Raw genomic sequence first — 22156 nt, 5'->3', positions numbered from 1 at the left:
CTAACAGAAAGACCGGAGCATACTCTTGTAGAACCCCAGAGAGGATCTAGTAACCGATGCCCAGAGCATACTAAATCTATGGAGGGAACACTTCTCCAGCCTGCTGAATGGCAGTGAAAGCACAACATCAAGAGAAGGCGAATGCGATTCCCCAATCGATGACGATGGAGGAGACGATCCGTTGTCCGACCAATACAATTGAATGGATTGGCGGCCGAGCTATTCAAACACGGCGGCGAAGGACTGATAAGGAACATGCTCAGCATAATAACTCTTGCCAACAGGTGCTTCTTTGGACTGAATAGGCAATTGAGAAGGAAGTCCTCTCACAAACGACGAACAAAAATCAAACTCTATAACTCACTCATTATTCGTCCTGCTATATGGTGCAGAGGCATGGACGATGACAACAGCTGATAAGTTGACGTTACGAGTTTTCGAGAGAAAGGTTTTGCGAAAAATGTATGGTCCTTTGCGCGTTGGCCACGGCGAATATGAGCTGTATAAGATATACGACGTCATTGACATAGTTCAGCGTATTAAGAGACAACGGCTACGCCGGCTAGGTCATGTCGCCTTAATGGACGAAAACACTTCACCTCTGAAAGTATTCAACGCAGTACCCGCCGGGGGAAGCAGAAGAAGAGAAAGACCTCCAAACTAGACTCCTTGACTCCAAAAAAAAAATCGTACGTGCTAAAAAATGTATTCTATCATTTTCGGTTTCAGCAACCCAAAATTAGCAAGAAACAACTTCTAACATCACAGTCGCAAAATTACTGTAAAATAGTGTAATTGTTGCCTAGCCCGTCAACCTTTCTTGACACATTGTATAACGTAGGTAGGTTTTGATAAGTTTCAATAGCTTGAACTTCGTTGCATAAATCTGTTGCTTTTATATCTGTGATGTAAAACTTTGCAGCTGATCAATATTAAATAAAAATTCAAAAGTTTTAGCAACTTTTTTCAACGGAACATATCTTCCATCAATTGTGAATTGTTGCCGTTTCTGATCGAAAATACCATACAAACATACATATATACAAGTACATAAGTACAATATACTGGCAATCAACTCATAGCAACGTCCACCATACAACATACCCTACTAGGTGCTACTATTAAAAAATTAATAATATTCCCAATGTTGTTTATAATTTGTATGGAAATCCGACAATATGAAACAAAGACTTTATAAAATAAATTTAGTAAATTATTTTATATTTTACTTAAAGAAAATAAATTCAGAAATAAATAAAAAAAGTAAAAAAAAATTGCCAAAATGCAGAGCTAAAATTTTGGCGCCCAAGGAAGTTGCCTTACTTGCCTATATGGATGGGCTGGTCCTTTTTGCCTTAGAAGTCTCTGGATTTGTAGAATACAATGGATGCGAAAACTATTTGAGGCATGTTTTCATTAATTTGTAATACTGTGAATCAGTTCCGTGTAAGCGGCCTTTGGCCAGAGCTTTCGCATATCCAAATATTCACGTACGATATATTTTTATGTCAACTACCTGTAGGTCTACTTTATAATTTCCGGACACTTTCTTGTCACTATGTATATCGCACAACATTATTTTATGATCATCGAAAATGATATTTTTTTTGTTTTCATTCGTAATATCCTCTCTTTTACGTGCACTAACTTCATCGTCTTTGGTGTTCATATGAGGAACAACACTCATCTAACCATTTTTAGGTACCAACAGATAGACGATGTGACACACCTTGGGTGGATTTAAATTCAAAGTCGATTCGGTTGAGTTATGTGCAATCCCTAACCGCAGCGTATATTTCTGAAATTGCCCCAGAATGGATGGTGTTTCGATAATTGAAGGGTTTATTTAGCACAGTTAATACAAGGTGTGTTCCAAAGTAAATAGGACTTTTTGAATCTAGCGCCCCCAGGTGGCGCCATCTATATGTCGAGTGCTGCGTTAGAATCTGCTGTCTTTATCAATTGTCCAGTGAGAATTTTTATGACATTTCATCCATTGGAAGTGAAGTTATTGCGTTTTGAGTGTCAGTATGTTTGTGTTATCGGTGCGAAAATCAGCTTCGAACAAAGAGCCAACATTAAATTTTGTTTTAAAATTCGTAAAACTTTTACCGAAACGTTTCAATTGATGAAACAAGTTTATGGCGATGATTGCCCATCCCGTAGCAGAGTGCACGAGTGGTTTCAACGTTTTCAAAGTGATCATGAGGACATAAATGGGCCAATCAAAAACCCTGACTCCGAAATTCCATCAAAACTGTGCATGAATTCATCAAAAAATCAGCCGAAATTATCATTGAAATTCAAGGAAATGGAATTGAACATCTCCAAAACATCGATTTATCGCATTTTGAGCGAACATTTGGGCTTACGAAAGGTGTGTGCGCGGTTTGTTCCGCACAAATTGACTGACGACCAAAAATTGCTCAGAATCCAACATTCGAAGGACGATTATTTGACCAAAAATCACGTTTTAACTATTAAGCATTCCCCGTATTCACCTGATATGGCACCGTGCGACTTTTTCCTTTTCGGAAAAATGCATTTGCCCATGAAAGGAAAGCGTTATGCAGACGTAGAGGCCATTCAAAGGGTTTGCACCGGCATACTGGCGGCCAACGAGCTAAAACACTCGTTCGACATGCTTTTGGACCGTGGAAAAAGCTGTATTGAAGCAGAAGGAGACTATTTTGAATACAATAAATTGATTTTGCCGAAAAAACATGTGTTCTGTTTTTTTTAAAGTCCAGTTTACTTTGGAACGCACCTTCTATAAAGAAAAACCTATACAGTTTCTTTTCACATTCTTCGTTTGAGGCAAGTTTTTCACCATCAAAAGCATTCGACATACATACATACAAATGTAGATATATAGGCCATAAAAAGGATGCCTAAAAGCCTTCCAACAAAGCTCCCGGAGTTTCTGGTGAGTCACTACCTATGTGTATGGCCTGGCATGGTCTTGTTGAAACACACAATCCTGCAGCTTATGGGCGATTGCTTTCTTCAGACGTGTTGGTTCCCATTAAGACTTTGGCTGTAGGGGCACAGATAATAGTAGATGAATCCCTGCCAATCTTACAAAACGCATTGCAAAACCTTCCTGATCATAAATTCTGGCTTGGCCACAATTTGCGCTGGGTCGCCGCGATTCGACGATGACCATATTGGTTGCCGTTATCTTACGTGACCAATTTTTAATCATCAGTAACTATCCGCTTCAGAAGCATATCGATTAAGATGCGATTCAGCAGCGATTATGTGATAGAAATTCGGTCCATGGGGTCGTGCATGCTGGAACGGAATGGACGAAACCAAAATTTGGTTTGATTCGCTAATACAGGACCATAAATACTATTACATTTTTAGGTACTTGTCTTGCGTTTTCGCCTTTAACGATGAAAAATTGTATTATAAGCATACTCAAGTAATTACAAAAACCTATTTTTCTAATTCCTACAAGCGCAACCTGATCGCACATAACGCGAGAGTGGGTTTTATCTCGGAAATATTGAAAAAGCCGGACTAAAGTCGATAGCTTCAAATTTCGTGTAGTTCCGATTGTCGGTATTAAGTCGTTTCAGTTTGGCCTATGATCTGATCGTATTGAATACTGCAGAAGGAAATTCACTCTTGAAACCTGGACTCAGTGTAAAATGCAATAGCTAATGGCTTCTTGATGTCCTTTGAACATAATCCATCTACATATGTATAAGCTTCCATTTAAAGCTGGAAATGTAACAATATACAGAGGTATTGCCTAATGATAAAACGTCCAACATATTAAAATGGAGAGTTCATTAGTAGCCTTTATCAACTCTATATTTGTCAATTAACTCATTATTCAAATCTCAAATACTCCCGATATGTTCAACGGATGAATAGTTCATATTGCCCGATCTCCGGATAACTTTAATGTAGTTGTGTTTTAAAACGACTTGTAACTTTATAAATTTAACCCTTATATAGCAATCCAATTTCTATTCGAAAATAGTTTTAAGTGTTCGAGAGAGTCAAACAGTCTCTAATACCTTTGTTTAAACTCCGCACAAGCGAAGTAAGTGTCTCGATGGTAACACTTTAATGCGGCGTTCGCTATTTCCAAGTTAATCAGTTCAACCACTCTTACGGTACCGAATTCCACCCAGATTTAACCCGCCTAAGTGCTGTTTTTTCGGTGATCTAACCTGTAAGTAGTAGTAACTAGTACCTTAACTCGCACCACAATTTGTCTTTCCAAATTTTTGAAAATGAAAATATCGCAAAAGTGTTTTGGGTAGTCTTTACCACGAACACAAGTATATGAGTGACATAAAGCATTAATTTAAGGTCGCCATCGAAAAATTGTCACATGCGTTACGTCCATCTACCACAATGACAATAACATCGTTAAAGTTAAAGAAACAGTACTTGAATATCGTAGTGCTGACATGAGAGACTACACACATTTTGGTTAATGTTTTTGGTATGAAACGTGTCATTGCTAGAGTAGTATCAAAATACTCGAATCTTTTGTCGTCGAGTAGAGGTCGCAAAAAGAATGCTTGACAACGTAGCTAAGAACGCTACATTCATCAGACACACCATTTCTGTTGACGAGAATGACCCGACACCGAAAACACCAAAATTCGCTGAAGGTACTGTATATCTTTCCGGCAAGGGTTTATGCTACACTGGCGCGTATATTGATGGTGTTAATAAAAGTTACAAGTATATTAAAATATGTGAAAGTTTAGTTTCTTCTGTCCGGGTCAAATTTGATCACACTCCTTTTTGAATAATTGCAACAATGAAATAATGTTTTATTTAAATACTTGTCATACAATGCATTAACAACAACAGCAATGGATATGCCATGTGCAAATATACGTACATAATATATAATATGATTATTAGCATACGTATTAACTAATTATGTAGATAGTAAGCGGGTATATATCACATGTAACTATACATTTATGTACATACAAACAATTTCAGTTTTAAATACATTTACATTTTTATTTTGAAATTTAAGATTTCAAATCTAAAAAAATTACTAAATTACTTATTAGCAACAATTCCATATTGCTGAATTAATTATATAACAACAAAAAGTACAATACTACTAAACATATGTATGTACGGGTATGTAAGCGTGATAAGGCACCCACTAAAGCGTTTCAATTTTGTTTTTTAATTTTCATTTCAAATTTTGAATGTGATTTGTTTGTAGGTATGTGTGGGTTTAATGTCCACTGATCTCGCGCAATACACGATTGCCTAAAGGCAATGGTGGACGGAAATTGTTAATGACTTTGCCGTTCAATTCATTGCATGGACACTCGTCCTTGACATCGTAACAATTGAGATTGCGCATAGCATCCAATTGATCGCGCGACACTTCAATGGGTGTTTTGAAAACAATCCAAATCACCGATTCGGAGCATGGTGGAGTGGTGAGTGAGCCCTCGTAGGTCCAATAAGAGGTGGTGGTGGGCAACAGCTTGCCAGGATCACAGGCATCGGGTAGAGTGACGCGATCACCCTTGTGTACAACGAAAGGCAAGAGGTTAGTGATCTTCTCCAATTCCGGATGAGCATTGTCGCTGGCCTGAAGTAAATGTAGAAAGTATAAAATATAATAAGATTGTGAAGGCAAACTGCATCATTGATATAAATACCTCGAAGAAGACGCCCAACACAGCTAAGCCATCAGGTGCGCTAGCAGCCTTGGCGAATGACTCATATTTGGTGGTGTTCCAGTGCACAAGATGCAATTCACCGGCGTAAGAGACTCCGTCAACGGTGTGCTCCGAACCCTTGTCATCGGTACAACCCCAGTGGCTGTGGAATTGCTCTAATTTATAGAGATCTGTGCCCAATGGTCCACCAGTGAGCAGGGAATCCTGACCCTTAACATCGACTCTCCAGCAGTAACCTTTGAGAAAACAAAGAAATTTATATAATTTTGAATTGTTGTTTTTGTTTTACAATATTAACAGTTATTATAATAATTATCTTTATAGCAATTTTGAATTCAACTAATTATTAAAAATTTTGTAAGCCATAAAAAAGAATATCCGTAATTGAAAAAAAACTGAAATATTTGCTTTTTGTGTATTTTTCTATTCTCATATGTATATAGTCTGCTCTATCTAACGGTTGTTTGTAACAAAAGACGAAGTGATCGGCTTGGAGTGACAGGACGGCTACAAATGCGTGATTAATTAAAATACAAAACGAAAATTTAACGCTTAGCGCAACAGAGATGATAAAAGTGTATTATTTTTCTCCTCAAAAGTCTGCAAAGTTTTTTCAAAGTGTAACTTTTCTCTTCTTCTAACTTTACAACATGTTTAAAACGTTTAAAGGAGGTATTCTAGTTTAGAAACTTCGATTGTTTTTTCATAATTTGATAGTTTAGATATTCAAAAATATCTGCTTAAAAGGATTTTTGAAACTTCAAATTCCGAAGTTATGGCGATTTTTGAGTCGTGTCAGCGAGGCCGGTGGCCGGCTTCATCTGTGAACGAAGCTTAAAACGAGTTTTTCTCGAAACTACTTGTTTTGATGAATATTATTTAAATATTTCTCGATCATTCTTCCTATGAAGCAACAAAAAATTAAAAATTAAAATTTGTAATATTAAAAAATTCGACAAAGTTAAAAAAAATAGTGAAAAATCAACCTTTATTTTTGAGTAGCTGCCATTTTATGTACATATGTATGTATGTACATAGTACATTCTATCATTGCTTTATTTTTTCAGATGACCACAAAGGTGGTAAACATGGACATGAGGATGGCTTTTTTCCCCCTCTACTTTAAGCGCGCATAACTCAATAAATTTTGTTTTTTAATTAATTTTGTGTACTCTTCAAATATTAATAAACAAAAGATTAAAAAATGATTAGTAAAAATATCAAATGTTTTATTTTCCATTGCCCAAAAACCGCTCGAAATTCGGGCATCTAGATTCTTTTCTTTCTCATTAAAAGTTATACAGTAAACCTTCCATTAAAAAACTTAATTAATTTAATAAAAATTAGTTTTAATGCTTTTTATTTATAGTAAAATTTTAAAAATTATTAAAACAAGGAGAAAAGCAAGACAAATTCAAACTTATTATTTAAAGAAACGGAAGCGGATTCACAAAAGTTTCCTCAAATTATTAAGCTTTTCATTTATTTTCCTCTTCCTTTAAACAGATTCCATAATACCTTCCACACACGACTAAAAACGACTGAAAAGCAAATGTTGCCTACACTTAGGCGCGAACACAAAGTCGTTACGATGAAACTCTAATGGCTGATACATACTGAACTTTTGCTTCGTGTTGCTTCAGATATTTGCTTTGACAAAAAAGTTCGATGTTTTTATTGGAGTATGAAGTGAAACGCAATAAAACGAAGTCAAATGTTGGGCAACTCTCAACTTTTTATTCCTTTCAAAACTACAGTCGCCATTTTTATTAACGAGCAAAAAGTCCATTCTGACATATCCTTTACTTTCATCGCTTTGTTGTTAAAGTATGGATTGACAAGCAAACCTAGGAGTGGTGTATGTGAGTGGGTGCTAATAATTGCGGATTCATGAATTTAAAGTCCACATACCGAGATAATTTAGATGGAAATCAAGTATACAAAAAATTGTATGAAATTGTTCCTTTGAGTAATACCGTGGTATTTTAAGGTATATATGTACATACATATGTATTTAAAGTACAATAAGGGAATAAATCAAGTACGTGTACGAGCAATTATGTATAATACGGATCCGGTATCTTATTTTAACCAAATCAATTTAATTACAAGTGAAGTACATATCTGTGATAGGCTACAAATTTAGACTATACGGTTATATTAGCTGAATTCGATTCCTCACATTTTAGAGAGTGGCGAAACGAACAAACGACTATCATAAAAATACACACATATTTTGCCATAATGAAATAAACATTGCATAGTAAGAAGGGTTTCATATACGCTCTTTAAATGAATTTAATTGTATTTGTGCCCTCGTTTATAAGTACATTTTTCGCTAAGAAAGCAACACTAAAATAACAGGGAACTAGTGAATCGAGTACGTCTATTAATTACCTGGATTTGTAAGACTAACTGTATGTTCAGGAACATAGCTCCATTTAAGTGGTGCGACATTTAATTCACTACCCTTCTTTGCTGACGAAGGAGTGATGTCGACTGGCGATTGCCTGTGTCCCGAAGCCTGCGGGAATTCTTTAGCCCAATGAGCAGGACCTGTAAGTAAATTAAATACAATAAACAAATTAGTAAATATTTACACACATACATATATAAAATATATTGGGAATTGAAGTAATACCTTAAATTTACATATACAAATTATGTAATAAATATAAAAAAAAGAACTTGTATAATTCTCAAACCTAATTCTAAACAACTCACTAGGTGTCTTTTTGTTTGTCTCAGATACTTCAATCTTCAGTAAACAGTCACATTTATTGTTGTAAGAACATATAAATATTTATTCAAGAGACGTAGAGTCAACAACTAAAATGTAGTAAATAAAAAAAGTTAAGAGAACACACAAAGTTAATCTGTGCCACCATCCAAGAGGTGCCTCCCGATCTCTACAATTATCTGAATAAGGCTATGACGTTAAAAAATGAAAGCAATAACAGCATCATGACGGCAAACTGGTATGTATTCTGACCAAAACACCGTTCGAGAGATTATCTCTATTTTATCTGTGTTGAAATTCGCTTTAAAAACGCCTTTAAGGAGCACTCGATTTTTAGTAGTTAAAATAGAAAAATACCATATCAATTGTTCTAAAATTAAAAGAGTATCAGTATTTATAAGCGTTATCCGACAGCGCTAAAAAATATCATCCACTGTGCAGTGATACCGGCTTTCTTAGTGAATGAAACCTAGAAAAGATTATGTATGTATCTACTAATAGATACTTACTACGGTCGAAAAAAAATGGCGGCGCTTAAAAAAACGTTGAACTTTTTTTACGTTTAATTTGGGTCGTTTTTATCATGCCAAATACCATAATCGGATCATTTGTCCCCGACTACTAATACTTAAGCAAATTTTATAAATAACAAGTAAGGAAGGGCTAAGTTCGGGTGTCACCGAACATTTTATACTCTCACATGATAAAGTGATAATCGAGATTTCATTACACGTCATTTACATATTTTTCAAATACCGTATTTTTGTAAAGTTTTATTCCGCTATCATCATTGGTTCCTAATGTTTATACTCGTATTATACAGAGAAGGCATCAGATGGAATTCAAAATAGCGTTATATTGGAAGAAGGCGTGGTTGTCAACCGATTTCACCCATATTTCGTACATGTCATCAGGGTGTTAAGAAAATATTATGTACCGAATTTCATTGAATCATTCAGTTCCTGAGATATGGTTTTTGGTCCATAAGTGGGCGACGCCCCGCCCATTTTCATTTTTTAAAAAAAGCCTGAGTGTAACTTCCTTCTGCCATTTCTTCCGTAAAATTTAGTGTTTCTGACGTTTTTTGTTAGTCCGTTAACGCACTTTTAGTGATTTTCAACATAACTTTTGTATGGGAGGTGGGCGTGGTTATTATCCGATTTCTTCCACTTTTGAACTGTATATGTAAATGCTTGACGAAAATGACTCTGTAGAGTTTGGTTGACATAGCTATAGTAGTTTCCGAGATATGTACAAAAAACTTAGTAGTACATTTTTCCAAAAAAATTACGTCCAAATATGCCCCTCCCTAATGCGATCCTTTGTGCCAAATTTCACTTTAATATCTTTATTTATGGCTTAGTTATGACACTTTATAGGTTTTCGGTTTCCGCCATTTTGTGGGCGTGGCAGTGGTCCGATTTTGCCGATCTTCGAACTTAACCTTCTTATGGAGCCAAGGAATACGTGTATAAAGTTTCATCATGATATCTCAATTTTTACTCAAGTTACAGCTTGCACGGACGGACGGACGGACAGACGGACGGACAGACGGACGGACGGACAGACAGACATCCGGATTGCTCAAAAACATTGTGAGATTAATAACAGTACATACATATGTATGTACTCTATGTCACGAGACGTCCAAGTAAAATGTTCCAATGAGAAAAAGTGTATGTTCATATGAAAAACCCCACGTCCTATTTACTGTCAAGAACAACAACTAAAACAAAATAATCAAATTTGCAACTATCAAACAATTAGGGCGAGTTCACACTCATAAATAACATCATCTGCTAAGAATTATCATAATTTATGACAGAATGCATATAATTTCCAGTTATACCGTGCGCCGATCACATGACGCAAATAAATCATGTGATGTGTTAATTTTTATTAGATGAGTAATTTATTGGTTGGCAAATGTCTTACTTGTGACCTGCCTAAACGAATTTATAACACCTAACTTTCTTGGAATAATGTTATACAAATATTGCATGCAAAGGTAAGTATATCAACTGCAATAAATATAATAATATAAAATGATAATTGTAATGACGCAAATAATTTGTACCATTATATGCATTTGTTAATATTGGCAATGATAAGTAAATATGTTTTATATATACACATCTTTTTACCATGTCTTACGTATTCTTTTTGTCCATAAAATGTTAGGAATAAAATATATGTTGGTATGAATTTTTGAAAAATAATAAAGCCGCCAATCGCTGTCATTGTAGGAAAAATAGTTTTACGCTGTTAAAATAAGTTTTTTAGTATTTTTCTAAATTGCTCTAGAAAAAATTAGAATTTGTATAAGTAGTCAGCAACTATTAGACGTTTTCTATAAAGGATTTTAATACGTATTTGTGTTAGGAGTCTGATACTACTAGCCGTTGTCTCCAAAGGACATTGTCTTCTTTGCCGAAAGAAGAAGGTTTGGTTAAGTTAACGACAACTCAACTGACAGATGGCTGCTAACCTGTCATTGAAAAAACGACCCTAGGTAATACATACATATGTATGTATGTATATTCACTAGCAGCCCTGATAGCCACAATTAAATACAATTTAATATAAAAAAAATTAGTTTCTTTTAAGTTAAAAATTAATTTCTTTAATTTTGTTATGCTCTTTATTAATGATATAATAAAATAAAAATATACATATTGGGTCATTTACTAAGTTATTTCATTCGATGACAACAGCTGATTTAAGGAATTTTTTCACAATCAATTTCACACTTAAGCGCTTTACTGTATATAATTAAACAGCTTATAGAGTAAGACTTGTTTGTAAAAAAATTTCTTAACGTTTTTTAAAATATTTTTTTTTTGTCCTATCGAAGATGGAAGATCGAAAACAGCATTTTCGGCATGTTGTACTATTTTACTATCAAATAATACAAATGCAGTTCAAGCAAGGACGAACTTCTGTACGGAGAAGATATGCTGACTGAACGCAATTGCCAAAATTGGTTCGGAAAACTGCGTTCCGGCAATTTCGATCATGAGGGTGCACCACGTCCTGGAAGCACTCTTGAAGCCGATGTTGATAAAATGCAGTCGTCGGTCGATGCAAATCGTCGAATAACAACTCAAGAGATTGCTAAAAGAACGCGTTCGTGAAACGTTTAGGATTAATTTCGAAGCTTTATACATGAGTTCCTCATGTTTTTACAGAATGAAATTTACATCGTCGCATTATCGACTTGATTTGCTTTTCAAACTTCATTTAAGCGCATTGTTACTGACAACGACGCAAGTGGACTGTGCAATAATGTAAAGCGCAAGAGATCATGGACTAAAAAGATTAAACCAGCGAAAAGCAATTCGAGGGCCGATAGTCCCAAAAGGTTATGTTTTCTGTTTCGTGGGATTTCAAAGGGGACGTTTATTTTAAGCTTCTGTCCGACAATACCACAATTAGTTTTGAAGTGTATTGTGTATCAGCTAAAAGAATTGAGTATTGCACATAAACAGAAGAGGCCAGAATTGATCAATAGAAAAGGTGTAGTCTACCAGAGTAATGCGTGACCTCAAGCAAGCATTTATTCTTGCCGGAAAAGTGGTAAAAGATGTTGGATCAAAATGCAATATATGTACCATAATTTCAGTGGCGTGGCTAGGGTGGGGCGAAGGGGGCCGTCGCCCCGGGCGCAACGTCTTGGGGGGCGGCAAAACGATCTTCGCTGTTTTATAATATTCACAAAAAACTTCAACAAATTTTTTTACAAAGTCTATTATAAAAGATAAAGAGTTGTACACTCACAATGTAATAATCTGAATAACAATGAAAAATATTAATTTTTACTCGAATACTCTTTAGTCTTTGAATTTGTCTTATATCTTTTGGCTTACATCTTTCTTAAAAATAGTGATAGAATTTAAAGGTGCACTTTTCTAGCTTTGTCTAGCGACGTGTCACTCTCTCAGTTACCCTATGCTTTGAATGTAACAAATACTTTTATTTCTCCAAATTTTCAAAAATGATATATAAAAATTCCAATCGAAGATATTTTGTAAAAATTCACTTTTGTTGTTGTTTTGTAGGTAGGTATATACAGGGGGGCGGCAGAACATCCTTGGCCCCGGGCGCCCGAAGTTGTAGCTACGCCACTGCATAATTTTATTAAATGTTTTTCACAATAAAAAAATCGTTTTTAAATTACATTAAGAAACGAAATTAATTAGTTAACGACCCAATATATAGTTGTCCAATTCAATACACGCTAAACGGTCTCGTTATCCTTATATGTATCTAACAGAATTTTAGAGTTAAACTTGAAACGTATTATAAAATGCTTAATATTTAATGTTACTTGGTATTTGGTCCTTCGTTGATTTAATAACTGTATGCTTTCAAAGATAAACCTGTCAAAGATTATTTACAAAAATTATAATGAAATGTCCAACCCTTTTTATACCCTGAATAAGGTATATTAATATTTGCCACGAAGTTTCTGTATTCATACTTGTATGTACATAAGTACATATATGATCAATGTGACGAGCTTAGTCGATTTAGCTATGACCGTCTGTCTGACCGTCTGTATAGAACTAGTCCCTCAGTGTTTGAGATATCGATCTGAAATTTCCCTTCCTCCTCAAAAAGCTTCTCTTTTGTCGAAATCGATCAAGATGAAGTGCTTGTAAGGAAAACTTTTCCGTTCGGAAAGATATCTTCACGTAATTTCATATGCATTACTACAGAAAGCAACGTTATAATCTGCGAAAAAATTGGATCACTTTATATATCATATAGCTGGCATACAAATTGAGCGATTAGAATCAAGCTTTTGTATAGAAAATTTGTCATTTGTGAAGGGAACCGCGAACTTCGTTCAAAGCAAACATTTACGTAAGGGTTAATCCATTCACCCGGTTGTGACGTATTTAGATTGGGCAATTAATTATTAATTAAAAAATTCGCATAGTTTCTTTGAGGTTTTTTTATGAATTTAATTTCATCATAGCGTCGTGTGATGCTAAATTTACTAAGTTTATTTATTTATTATTTATTATGCTGCTAATTTTCTTTAAACGCGGGATGTGGCAACTACTTTTTACGTTATTGTTATTGCTCTGTTAAAGTTGCATCGACCAATCAGAGTCGTTGGAAGCTACGTCATTGAGGTAGAATAAAACTTTTAACTTTGCATGCGAGACCTTCTTTGGTGTGAGAGTTTCAAAATGTATATATGTATATATTATATTACATATACATATATAGTGTGTATGTATATAACTAAGTTACAAAAAATGTGTGCCAAAAGCCAGTAATCAAAGTTTAAAGATTTATTCTCCATAGATTAATTCGAAACGGTCCAAATACATACTACATACTTATGTATACTGTACAGACCTTCTCTATCCATGTAGACTACATTCGGAAACTTTTTTAATTTTTTCAATATTTTATGCACTTTAAACTAAAAAAATTATATATATATGTATGTGTATAACTTAGTTAGCTTAAATCTGCGTATTACGTTTGAAATTTCGCAAAGTCGAATTAATTAATTTTATTCAAATGTTTTACAAAGAAAAATTAAGCTCTGGTTTATTGAAAGTGTAAGAAGTTTCTTTAAATTTTCTGATTGAAATACATATCTTATAGGCAAGTACATATACTAAGGTGAGCGAAAAAACTAATATAGAATTTATAGATTAAAATAAACCTATGTACATACTTACATACATATATACAGAGCAAAAAATATTCCTACAATGCAATGCTTAACTTTAAGAGGCTTTTTTAAATTTAAATTTTAAAGGCACTTAAAGTTTCCCATATAATTAACACATAACAAGTCTGCTTTCATGACAAATCGTTTATGATAAAATATATATTGTGTGTATGTATTATATTTAAAAGCTTTGAAAACGGGGAAAATATAAATATGCAAATGTATGTATTTATATTTTTTTTTTTGCCTTTGTAAATAAGTATAAATCAAAGAAAATCTGAAGTGGCATATTGGTGTAAAGCAAATAAGTTTATAGCAAAAATTCATTGAACTTCAACTCGCCTTAAGCGATTCTGCTCTTTTTAAGAGATAAATACACACACATAAGTACTATATATGTATGTATATGTGTATATTTATTCATAAAAGATACCACGAATTTTTGGTCACCGAATTTCCGTCAGCGTCTGAATCTTTAATAAGTAAACAGCCTTAAACCGACGAGAAATCTTTCAAAAATTATGTTTATTTATGAATAATTATCGTCATAACGCAAATAATTGTTCAGTTGCACATGCTCAGCTGATCGTCTGTCGCAAATCGGCGTTAATTTTATTTGCGATAATGATTGACAACTTTTTATGTGGAAAGTCAATTGTGGAACTGTTGCTTAAATATTTTTACTTTCGTTAAAAAATAGCTCTTTATTCCTTAACTCTTGTAGACTCTAGACGCTACCTAGCTACCAGCTAAAATATTAAAAAAAAAAATCACTTTAACAATAAAGTCTTTCTTAGCACTAAAACTAAGCAGACAAGTTCTATAATTTTAAATGTTATTAATTACAAATTAACATTTTCTGTTTTTATTGTGTGTACCAAGAGTTTCATACACATATGTATGTATGTATGTAACCTGAAATATCATTAAAAAATTAAAATTTCTTGTATTCTTTTGATAAAACACAAATTCGACTATTGTATCTACTTTTGTCGTTAACGGCATTAAATTTAATCCTTAATAAATAAATGAAATATTTTACATCGATTTCTTAAAAGACGCTGCCTTAAATTACCGAATTAACTAATTGTTTGAAAATTTTCGAAAAGAGAATAAATACTTATGTTAAGTCAACATAGCATTTTTTGTAAATTTGCAATACTGTATACTTTGTGACATAAAAGTACCCGGAAATTGTAAGAAAAAGTCGCAAAACATTTAATTATTCATCAATATTTATTTTGTCGCCTTCAAAGTAATCCCCAACAGAAGTAATACACTTATGTCAAAGATTTTTTCAGACCTCTAAAGGCTAACATTTTTCATAACAACAGCTGACAATTCAAGCACCATATCTTTCTCTTTTTTAATATTGGTTAGTCGAAAAAGTAATTTCGTATTTTGTCAATAGATGTCGTTGCATTCGTGTATCTCCGGTGCTCAGTGCAACCAATCACATGGTGTCATACCATATAGTGTTGGAAAGGTGAGATTTGAAGTTTCATTTAACCAAAAATTAAATTCGGGGAAGTTCAAAAAAAGTTACAGCTGCTCAAATATGAGTGAAAATAATGAAGAAATTCGCTATATATGGAAATTTTTGTTTAAAAAGGGAAGAATGTCACGCAAGCCACCAATGAAATTTGTGAAGTTTACGGAGACGATGCTGTATCTGTTCGTGTAGCACAACAATGGTTCGTTCGCTTCCGTTCTGGAAATATCGAAATTTTGATTCACACTGATAGAAAAATGTCTCTAGCGGAAAAACGGCAAAAAGTGGTCGACCAAAATTATACATATTTGTTAATTTATTTATTAGTATAAATATAAAAAAAAAATAAGTTGAAGTTTGATTAGAAATACGAAAAGACTTTTTCGACTACCCCATATTTTCATCAGTTGAAGTGGTCGAAGGCCGTCCAGAACGAGGCATGTCTACAACGATCTATCGACCGGCATTTTAAAGGCTTCGTACCACTCGTAGGCTTGTGTTTTTGATAAAACTGAATCACTGTAAGCCTTTTCCAACATTCGCCATGATTATGCACACGAAATTTGGTTAGAAATACAAAATTTAAGACAAATCGATATTTTTAACCGATGTAAAAATCAAACCGTACACCTCAGCAGGTACCGACTTAAGCAGCTGCTGTAAACAAACTGGATTACAGATCCTGCTCATATTTAATAATTTACCCGGGGAATTTAATTACAATTTCCGGGTGTTTTTTGTCGTAATATATGTTTACATACATACATATGTATTTTATGGGCGCACCTTGAAGAACAAACTTCTAGATAAAAAGTTCGCTTGCTTAGTTTGATATTTATTAGAGTTTATTTACAATAATGTCAACGCCTTCAAATGTTTGTTTTAATTACTGTCTACAACCATCTGTGCGTAGTTGACGTTTTTTATTTATTGTACGTACGAGTGTTGAAAAATTGTCGCGTGTGCAACAACAAAAACAAAAATAATAAAAATAAATTATGCGCAATAAACAGTGATACATTTACAGTTAATAAGATTACTTAACATACTTAAGGAGGTGATTTTTTAATTCGATTTTAAATATATGCATTTGTTATATATATATATTTATTATATATATTGATCTTATGTAATTCTTTACATAAATTGCAAATATCTATCTTTCATTTGCCTCTCTTCACGTCTTAAAAGTAATAAATTGTATTTTTTCAAGTGTAAACGCGTACCAATGCTCCCTTATAATTATCTAATCTGGTTAGAACTACTTTGGTGTGATTGTTCCCAGCAGAAATGATTGTTATTATAAAAAAGAGAAAAACTCGGCCTTGTCTTTACCATGAATATTTAAGTATTAAGATTTTGATCTAAATATGTACATACATATTTAGGCATGTATAAATAATTTGAATAATATTAGGGTGGCAGGTTTGTTTACAAAAATCTGATATTGTGGGCGTTGTAATATTTTCTTTTGGGCTTAACATTTTTACTAAGTTTTATGGTTTATATTTAAAAAATAATAATCATAAGCAATACTACAATCGAATTAAAGCTTGTGTACATATTGGTATAATAACAAAGATTATCTAAAATTAGTTTAGTTTTAAGTTTCCTTTTGGTTGTTACAAACTTCGTGGCGAACTTAGTAGAGTATATTTAAGGTTATAAAATTAATAAAATATTTTGTAAACAACCATATTTTGCATGACATAGTTTTTAGAAGAACAAATACATTTCATACTTTTTTTTTTGAAATTTTGCGCTAAAAAAACAAATTTCCAAAAAAAATTCGCTAGTCTGCTCTAGTGTATTAATACTTCATATGTGCCCAATAAAACAAAATTTATTTTACTTTTTTTTATCGACCACCCTAATGTTTAATAAACTACGTATACAATGTATACAAATATTTTGTTTAATCTTGACTTTTATGGCGTATGTTGTTGTAATAGAAATGTGCGCTTTGTAAGACGTATTATACATTTTATCACGTGCTGCAGTCCCTATCATGTGATGTCAAAGCAAAACAAACAACAAGAGAAGTAGAAAACATAAACAAAAGGTAAGTCAAATATATCGTCCTATTAGCACGTGCTTTTTGAAACTACGATAAAGATATGTTTCTATATAACAATTGTTGTTGTAGTAGTGTATATGTTCATACCCAGCAGATTTTAGGATGATCGTTTGAGACCTCCTGGATTAATCCTTTAGGAGATATCCTATACTCCCTATTACTCCTAATACTCGTGTGTAAATACACGTAAAATTGTATACTCGTTTTTAACATTGCATGTCATTGGAACGCGAGTACTCCTTTTAACCTCCTAATGGAGATCTCTATGATTACTGCTATAGGAGATCTCTATGATTACTCCTAAAGGAGATCTCTATGATTACTGATATAGGAGATCTCTATGATTACCGCTATAGGAGATCTCTATGATTACTCCTAAAGGAGATCTCTATGATTACTACTATAGGAGATCTCTATGATTAATCCTAAAGGACATCTCTATGATTACTTCTATAGGAGATCTCTATGATAAATCCTATATTATTTTCAACCTGCAATTATTTTAACAAAAACAAATTTTTATAATATTGTTTTTTATTAAAATTTTTTAATTAAATGAATGTACATGAAATTTATTATTTTTTTTTTTATATTATAAGTGTTCCTGTAGAACTGAGCCTTACATTTGAGAAACGCCTTTTTGATCTTTGCCTCAAAATCAGGGTATGAGTAGTCATCTTTTAAGGCCTCTAAAAATTAAACTTGTTAAAAAAATAGATGACATGATTTATATTATGTATTACCGTAAAGAAATTTATTGAAAAGTGCATAATTCTTCAATGCAACTTTTTTTTTGGCTCCATCCCAATTCACTTTTAAGAGCAGGGACTCCGCAATCACTTCATCCAAAATTTTTGATAGGGGTCTCTTTGAAAATTTTTGCTTCAGATACGCCACCTATAATAAACTCAAACTGTTTAGTAACATTTTATCAAATGTATTTTATCATACTCACAATTTCTGCCTCAGGCTTATTCAAAAGCAAGGACTCTGTAGATGCTAAATCATTTATGTTTTTAATAGGAAATATCATCAAATCATAATATAAAACACTTACGTCTGCACGCTTTAAAAAACACAGTTGAAATGAACAATCGCTTGAAGACAAAAAATAACAGTTATTATTTCCCGTTAAATTGTAATTTTTGAATCAAAAGTACGATTTTTAAGCTACGAAAAATTAAAAAATCTCCTTTATTGCTCCTAAAGGAGGACAAAAGGAGATCAATACTAAAATGAAGTAAAAAAAATCACAATAGAAGTATAAAATCTCCTGTTTTGCTCCTAAAAGATGACAAAAGGAGGTCAACACTAAAATAAAATATAAAAAAAAAACACAATATAAGAACAAAATTAAAAAATCTCCCTTACTGCTCCTAAAAGTGGTCAATAGGAGGACTCCTTCATTCCTCCTTTCAGGAGATCTCGCTTTTAAATCTGCTGGGTACATATGCACATACATACATACGTACGTATATGCAAATTTTTCAAGATATGAAGCTGATCTTTCAAAACCGTCTGATGCTATGGAGTTCTTGCGACTACAAAAAACAAAACTAACAATTGATTCATTTAAATTAAATTATTGCTTTTGATTTGAAATCATTTTTCGAGCGTAGTGAATATACTCGATTGAAGACTAATTAAAATTAGTTTACCTTTTTCGTAAAAAATTAGCAATTCAAGCTTCTGATTTACTATATAGACACATTTACATATATGTACATATGTATGTATATAGTATAAATATGATGTTTGTATGTGAGCTGCTCGTTGCATTTTAAATACTGTTATTTACTTAGAAATGTTATGACCTTATAAATTAATCATCACTTCCTAACTAATTATTTACAATGTGCACTTAACTAATTTATAACGGCGCGTATGGCATAACAATTGTTGTTGTAGTAGTGTATATGTTCATACATATGCACATACATACATATGTACGTATGTACATATATGCAAATTTTTCAAGATATGAAGCTGATCTTTCAAAACTGTCTGATGCTATGGAGTTCTTGCGACTACAAAAAAGTTGACTAAACAAAACTAACAATTAAATTATTGCTTTTGATTTGAAATCATTTTTCGTGCGTAGTGAATATACTCGATTGAAGACTAATTAAAATTAGTTTACCTTTTTCGTAAAAAATTAACAATTCAAGCTTCTGATTTACTATATACTTAGACACATTTGCATACATATATGTACATACATACTTATGTATATAGTATAAATATGATGTTTGTATGTGAGCTGCTCGTTGCATTTTAAATACTGTTATTTACTTAGAAATGTTATGACCTTATAAATTAATCATCACTTCCTAACTAATTATTTACAATGTGCACTTAACTAATTTATAACGGCGCGTATGGCACTCACAGCATCAAGTACATACGTACACACATTCATACATACAGCTCAGTTGTCGAAATGCAATTTTGTATTTATGGATGCAGTAAATGTGTTATATCAAAGGAAATTGAATAGACACCGACAAATAAAGAGTTGACTAATGTTATGACTACTAACATTTAAGGCTTAAATCTCAACTTAGCAATTAGCATTCTATTTTACTTTTCCATGATGTAATACAGTCAGACTTGCTTAACTGAGTCTTCAGATTGTCATCTTTATTCAGTTATGTAATTTACAAATTTACCAATTTAATAAATATTTATAATTTGTGAATTGTCGAAATATTTTTAAATATGTACTATTTAGTATATTGAGACCATAAATTTACAGACTAATCTACCGTTTTCATTATGTCAAATTCGATGATAGTGAATGGCGTTGTTTCCACTGTGTTGAAAAAAATTATTCAAAAGGCGCACATCGATAAATTTGCAATGGCATGGCAACGATTTTGCAACGACCAATTAAATTTAACTGTTTTCACTATGAAGCCTTAAAAAAGAAATGTCAATCGTGGTCATTGCATTTGACATAATGTAAGCTACATATACATACATACATACAATATGTAATAAATCATCAAATCACGTTATTTTCACTCAAGTATTGAACGATGTTGGGTTTTAAAAACATTTTGTCTGCAGTTATGTATATACATATGTATTGAATAATTTTTATAAAAATATTCCATTTAATTGCTTTTTAAATATTGCCATAATTTTGTGTTAGCAGACATCGGCAGTTGTCTGTCAAATATGCCAAATCACGGAACTCCCACAGATTTTTCTTTATTTTCAGGTATTGCACTTGCTTTCCTCCACTTCCTTTCTGGTTTTTAACATTGTTTATTTACATACCATATATTAAGTGCTCCTGCACTTAGTTGAAGTCTGTTTCCAATATAATGAGCAAATAAATACGGTGCTGATCAAAAGTCGTTTCGATATGAAATTCTTTGCAACAGTGCAATATTACGGACTCAACTAAAAACTTTTCTAACAAGGTCACAAGGAACTGACAATTTAGCTGCCACAGTTCAAAGACGCATTCTACAAGTATCAATATTGACTTCGCCTCGAGTGGTGAATTTAAAATCGTCATTTTAAATAAGTGTTTGAAATTACAATCTTTCAGTGTTATTTTAAACAATTACTGAAGTAAGTAGAAGTGTTCTCTTATTTTTCTACTTTTCTACTTTCGTGAGAACTTATTTTCACCATATAGGCAACAATGACAAAAAGTAAATAATAGTTGAATGTGGAAAACAACACGCTATGAGTACAATGGAACTTACTTAGACATGCAAAAATGTAACTCATTGTATGAAATATTTGTATAAGTATGTATCTACGAATAGCTTTTTTAAGCAATAGCTCACAAATTTGTTTTTAGTGCTTGTAATATTTGCATTTTATCAATATACATTTTCATTTTCACCTGTTTAAGCAGAATTTGTGTTCTTAAACAATTGCTTAGCTGTTTTGTTGCCTTTTCCATTGCAAATGCCGATGACTGCTAATACATATACTCGAGTGCGTTGAGTACTCAATATTGAATAAATATCCTATTATTCAATTGTACCTACCTACATATGCATTAAGGTATACATAAGTATGTATGAGTCCATTGAAAAGTTTTCGATTTTAAAAATGTGGTATCATGTTAAGGTCTTAAGTCGACTTGAGTAAATGGGTACATATTGAAATAGTGTAATGAACTTATTCGAAATTATACGATATCAAAATTACGAATAAAGATATAGAAAATGTCGTAAAGCATCGTAAAATCGTAAAATTATAAATTTTTACACTTGTTTAAAAAAAATGTTGTTGGATTTCATATAAAAATGAGTTTACACATTTACAATTCTCAATGCTATGTTTTCGAATCGTTATAACTTATAACTTTATGAGTCTTGCGAAAACCATAATTATATAGCATAACATTTTGAGAAACTGAAGCAATGAAAATTTTAATAAAGAAGAGTACCTAGATACTAAAAAGTAAGTTCATGAGTATTATCGGGCCTAAATGCAATTCGAA

At 32.7% G+C, this 22156-nt stretch overlaps 1 protein-coding gene across 2 annotated transcripts in view; it reads right to left on the bottom strand.

Moving 5' to 3' along the window:
• Window positions 1-4778: 4778 nt before the first annotated feature.
• LOC120768634 (carbonic anhydrase) overlaps window positions 4779-22156 on the bottom strand; it is a 32176-nt gene continuing 14798 nt past the window's right edge. For both annotated transcript variants that reach the window (XM_040095401.1, XM_040095400.1), the window contains exons 3-5: window positions 8082-8240; window positions 5664-5920; window positions 4779-5593 (exon numbers count right to left, since the gene is read on the bottom strand). In XM_040095401.1, the coding sequence (XP_039951335.1) occupies window positions 5228-5593; window positions 5664-5920; window positions 8082-8240 (782 nt within the window). In that variant the 3' untranslated portion in view covers window positions 4779-5227. The remainder of the gene's footprint in view (window positions 5594-5663; window positions 5921-8081; window positions 8241-22156) is intronic.

This window comes from Bactrocera tryoni, chromosome 2, assembly GCF_016617805.1.
Source record: "Bactrocera tryoni isolate S06 chromosome 2, CSIRO_BtryS06_freeze2, whole genome shotgun sequence".
Classification (NCBI taxonomy): Eukaryota; Metazoa; Arthropoda; class Insecta; order Diptera; family Tephritidae; genus Bactrocera; species Bactrocera tryoni.
Note: the sequence above shows the minus strand (reverse complement) of the source record. Positions and strands in the feature narration are given on the sequence as shown.